Raw genomic sequence first — 5421 nt, forward strand, 5'->3', positions numbered from 1 at the left:
GAGATGGGCAGAGAGATTGTTGCAGGATTTCTTCATGAAGAAACATTCGAGATGGATGTTCTGGAGTGGTGTGGTGGACACAGCGAGGGCTGCGGCAGCCACCTTGCTCCAGCACTGTCTGTGTAGGACACACACGTTCCTGCTTGGCAAACGTTTGAAGAGGTTTCTCTCCTCCACCTTCCAGATTGCGAATAGTTTGGAGCGGGCGACAAGAACAGCAAAAAATGTCATTTGTATAGCGCCTTTCACGTGGGGGAGGATGTCCCAAGGCGCTGGACGCTCCTTGATCCTTTGTTCCTGAGAACAGAGCGATCCAGTCCACACCCATCCCTCACGCTGCTCACGTGCTCCCGGGTTTCCAACACCAAAGCCAATTCCTGATCAGGGTTCTTTCCAATAAAAAAAGTAACCTTTTTTCCTTCCAGTCTTTCCCTCTCCTCCGAAATCCAGTTGTCAAATAGCACAGCATCAGATCAGACCTCAGATAATCGGTTACAAGGGAAGGAGCTGAACACAGGGAAGCAACAGAAAGTAGACATGTGCAAGGCTATGGGGTAAGTCCGGGGGAGTGGGATTGGTTGGTAGCTCTTTCAAAGAGCTGTCATGGACACAATGGGCCGAATGGCCTCCTTCTGTGCTGTAAGATTCTATGAAAAGTCTTATGGTCTTCTCAGGAAAGCAGTTTTTTTTCCCTCTAGAATCAGCAGAAAAATCCACCAGGAAAATCTCAAAGTCCTTGTAAACGTGCTGCCCACTGCCGGGGTCAGATCCCCACACTGGCTGAGAGGACATCCCGAACTGGGGGGGGGGGGTGGGGGGCATAGAGCAGCGTCACACCTCCCCATCATCGTGCCTTTCCCTTCCTCCTCTCCTCTCTCCAAATAAATAACCATAGCCGATTGTTACAGATCAGCGAGCAAGAGAGCGAGCGAGCGAGGGAGGGAGAGAGAGAGATGGTTCCAATCTGGGACGCTCTGCCCCGATCTACTTCTTATACTCGGTCTCTCTGGACGAGAGCCGGGAAAGCCGTCGGGTCGAGCTCCACAATCGCCTCGTGAACTGCCCTGTCCTCATCTGTAACCAGAGACAACATACAATTTGCTAAACAAGAGAGAAGACCAAAGTCCATCCAGTTCGCCTTCCAGTGTCCAACTTAACATGTTGTGTCCCAAACTATATACTGTATCCCCAGATATTATTTTTGAACAGAAATCTATCTAATTTGTTCTTGAAAGAATCAATAGTTTCTGCTTCCACCGTCTGTCTCCCTCGAGAGTCTATTCCATACGTTTACTGCTCGCTCACTGAAGTAATGTTTATCCCCTAACACCGCTAATCCACCCCCCCCCACCCCACCCACACTCGATCTCCCCTCCCACCACCCTCGCTCTCCCATCCCCTCACTCTCACTCTCCCCGTCTCACCCCTGCCTCCCCTCCCCCACCCTTGCATTCCCATCCCCTGCCCTCGCTCTCCCCCACACCCTTGGTCTCCCCTGCCCGCCCCCTCGATCCCCGCCCCCCTCACTCCCCGTTCTCACTTTCTCTCAGCCCTCGCTCTCCCTCCTGGCCCTTGGTCTCCCCCCTGCCCTCTCCTCCCACTCCATATTCCTCACTCTCCTCCCCCTACCCCACTCCTGGTCACCCGCCCCCCGCTCCCCCCCACACTGCTCTCACTTTCCTCACCTCAGAGGGTTGTCCTGGTCCAACTACAATCAGTTTTCCATCATCCAGTCCCACCAGGATGTGGCTGTTGTCTTTAGTGACCGACACACAATGAATTGGAACTCTCATCATCAGCGGCTCCATCGCACTCTTCAAACTAGAAACAGCAAAGGTTAGAGACACAGTAACGCTCCTCTACACTGTGCGTCCACACTCCCAGGTCAGGGTTAGAGACACAGTAAAGCTCCCTCTACACTGTGCGTCCACACTCCCAGGTCAGGGTTAGAGACACAGTAAAGCTCCTCTACACTGTGCGTCCACACTCCCAGGTCAGGGTTAGAGACACAGTAAAGCTCCCTCTACACTGTTAGGATCGTGTGAGTTTGGAGTCCCTTGAGTGCAGAACTTATTTGACTTTGGCCCTGGCATATAGTGCAGTACATGCCAGAGCCAATCCATTTCCTGTCCCTCAATCCCTTCCTCTCCCGTCTCTCATCCCTGACATGACTTGGCGCTGCCACCAATGACATGACTCTTTGCCTCCTGCCTCCCAGTGGCCCCCCCACCCTTGTTGTCTGGGTATTCCCGTCGAATCCAGGCGCTGAGTTTCCGTACCTGCGTAGGTGCCGGACGTGGAGAGAGCAGCACTCTGTGCCCAGGACAACATGGTCGCGAGCGAGGCACATGGCGGTGATGGGCTCCCCCAGCGTTTCTGAGGCCAGGAGCTTGCCGTTCACCGAGTACAGGTGCAGGAAGATGTTATCCTGCGGAAAAATACAGCGAGATCCAGGAGCTAAGTCAGTCACCCGGCACAACGCGGTATCATGGTAAACACCCCCACTGAGCTTCACACTGTGTTACTGCCAACTGATGGCATGTTCTTGCCTCTAAGTCAGGGGGTCATGGACTTCCATGAGACATTAAACCTCACTCCCCGTCTGTGCCCTGTTCTGGCGGGAGTTAAAGATCCCGTGGCGCTGTTGGGGAAAGAGAAGGGAGTTTCTCTCTCTCCCTCTCTCTCTCTCGGTGTCCTGGCCGACAATCCACAAGGTTGAGGTGTGGAGTGTGTGAGGCACCGAACCTCAGGAAGGATATATTGGCTCTGGAGGGGATGCAGCGCCGATTCACCAGAATAATACTAGGGCTAAAGGTTGCATAAACTTAGTCCCTATTCCCTTGAGTTTAGAAAGTTGAGCGGTGATCTGATGGAGAAATCCAGAACAAAGGGGGGCACCATTTTAGTATTGGAGCCAGGCCATACAGGAGTGAAATCAGGAGGAAGGTTTTCATCCAAAGAGGAGTGGAAATCCGGATCTGGATTACGGCTGGATCCATTCACATTATCAAAACTGATTTGGATAGATATTTGTTAGGTCAGGGTGGGTATCAAGGGATATGGGGCAAAGGCAGGTCATTGGAATTGGACATACACATCAGCCATGATTTAATAGAACGTTGGAACAGGCTAGAGGGGCTGAATGGCCTCCTGCTTTTCGTATGTCCCCTGTCACACCTCCCCAACCACCTCGATCACCACCCCCAGCCTCAGTGTGCAAGCGTGTATGTTGTGTGAGTGTGGGGGGGGTGTGTGTCTGAGTGATTGTGTGTGGGTGTGAATGTGTGGGGTTGTGTGTGAGTTTGTGTATGTGGATGGCTTTATGTGTGTGAGTGTGAGTGTGTGAGGTGTGTGAGTGAGTGTGTGTTTGTGTGTGTGGGGGGGCTGAGTGTGTGTCAGGCAGGGTGGCTGTGTGTGTGTATGTGTGAGTGCATATGTGTGAGTGAGTGTGTGAGTGTGTATGTGAGTGCGAGTATGTATGTGTGAGTGTGAGTATGTGTGCAGGTGTGTATATGAGTGAATGTGTGTGAGTGTGTATGTGTGAGTGTGTATGTGTGTGAGTGTGTACATGTGTGAGTGTGTACGTGTGTATGTGAGTGTGTATGTGTGTGAGTGTGTGCGTGTGTACGTGAGTGTGTATGTGAGTGTGTACGTGTGTGTGTATGTGAGTGTGTACGTGTGTATGTGAGTGTGTATGTGTGTGAGTATGTGCATGTGTACGTGTGTGAGTGTGTATGTGAGTGTGTACGTGTGTATGTGAGTGTGTATGCGTGTGTGAGTGTATGTGAGTGTGTACGTGTGTGTGTATGTGAGTGTGTACGTGTGTATGTGAGTGTGTATGTGTGTGAGTATGTGCATGTGTACGTGTGTGAGTGTGTATGTGAGTGTGTACGTGTAGGTGTGTATGTGAGTGTGTATGTGTGTGAGTGTAGGTGTGTATGTGAGTGAGTGTGTATGTGTGAGTAAGGCCTGGTTACCTTTGCACGGCTCTCGATGGTGCTGTGGATGACTATCTGGCCCTCCAGCCCCACGGCCAGGTTGCTGATGGTTACAGGGAGGGAGCTCTCGCAGGGAGGGCGGAACGACCGTGTAAACTGCCCGCGCCGAACCGTGTGAACGATAACCGTCCCGTCCTGAAACACAACATAGCTTCCTGACACCTCCCTCCCAGTCACAGCCACAGCCTCCTCACCCCCAGCTCCGAGGCTCCTCAACCCCAGCTCCCGACCTCCTCACCCCCAGCTCCGAGGCTCCTCACCCCCAGCTCCCAGCCTCCTCACCCCCAACTCCCGGCCTCCTCACCCCCAGGACCTTCCCTTCCATCACAGAGTGGCTAACACACAGCGGGGTTTACGCCCCCCATGCCCACAATCAGCCAGTTTGGGGCAGAGTTAACAGGTTGGGTTGCCTACATGCAAAATCAATGAGTTGGATTAACACGAGTTCGGTGAGGAAATGTAATGCATTTGGTTAATGATGTGAATAATTACCGGATCAGGTTAACTGTGGAAGGTTACTCTCCCACCCTTTGGAACTCCATCCCACGCCCCTCCTCTTCAACCGTGCCTTCCGTCACCCTCCTTCCCTCACCAGCCCCTCCCCCGCCCTCCACCCTTCCTGATCCCAACCCCCAACTTGGGTCCAAGTCCCTGACTGTCCCTGACTGCCTTGGGACATCTGACATGAAAGGCTCTTGTTAATGGTTTGAGAGAGAGAGAGAGAAAGAGAGACTAACCTTTGACCCCGACACAGCCATATCCAACTCTGTGCTGATGGCCACACAGGTGACCTCATCGTCGTGTCCGTACAGAACCTGGAAAGGTTTGGGCGCCAGACCATAGGCAAACCCCCCCTGAAACACACAGAGCAAAGTGCAGCCCAGCATTGCCGAACAGCAACAACCAGAGAGACAGGAACACACTCCCTGCCTGGGAGAGAGTGACAGCTCCCTCACTACTGGTTACTCACACATGGGCTGTGTGTCAGTTCAGCACAGTAATTCGCTGAAGGAAATCAAGACGCCTGTGTTGCCCCCCAACCACCAGTGTGAAGGCCGCTGAGACCATTGTGGAGCGGGTGGGCAGGCACGGGAGTCGGTGGCGGAGGTTGCCACACGCTCTATCTGTGACGGTTACTCCGCGGTTACTCCGAGTCGTAATCCTCTGGTTTCACAGCACCGACAGCGGAGGCCAAATCCTCCTCGTTCCCTTTCAGCTTCTCTCCTGTGTGATTAGACCACAATATCAGTCATCACTGCCCAACAGAGCTCCCATTCCCTGCTCTCTCTCCCCATCGTGTCTGTGGCTGGTGCTTGTTACCCCACTGGAGCTCTATACTCTAACCCCATTCCCGGCTCTCTCCCGAGCCACATGTGTGGCTGTGGGAGGGGCAGGAGGGGGTGTGGCTGTGCGAGGAGCAGGA

At 53.3% G+C, this 5421-nt stretch overlaps 1 protein-coding gene across 1 annotated transcript in view; it reads right to left on the bottom strand.

The window, feature by feature from the left end:
- Positions 1-610: 610 nt before the first annotated feature.
- Positions 611-5421, bottom strand: part of ccdc12 (coiled-coil domain containing 12) — a 24617-nt gene continuing 19806 nt past the window's right edge. Inside the window, exons 13-17 of the mRNA XM_042331714.1 lie at positions 4736-4852; positions 3978-4133; positions 2280-2428; positions 1686-1821; positions 611-1074 (exon numbers count right to left, since the gene is read on the bottom strand). Coding sequence (XP_042187648.1) covers positions 985-1074; positions 1686-1821; positions 2280-2428; positions 3978-4133; positions 4736-4852 — 648 coding nt within the window. The 3' untranslated portion in view covers positions 611-984. The remainder of the gene's footprint in view (positions 1075-1685; positions 1822-2279; positions 2429-3977; positions 4134-4735; positions 4853-5421) is intronic.

Source organism: Callorhinchus milii, unplaced genomic scaffold, assembly GCF_018977255.1.
Source record: "Callorhinchus milii isolate IMCB2004 unplaced genomic scaffold, IMCB_Cmil_1.0 Scaffold2, whole genome shotgun sequence".
Lineage (NCBI taxonomy): Eukaryota > Metazoa > Chordata > Chondrichthyes > Chimaeriformes > Callorhinchidae > Callorhinchus > Callorhinchus milii.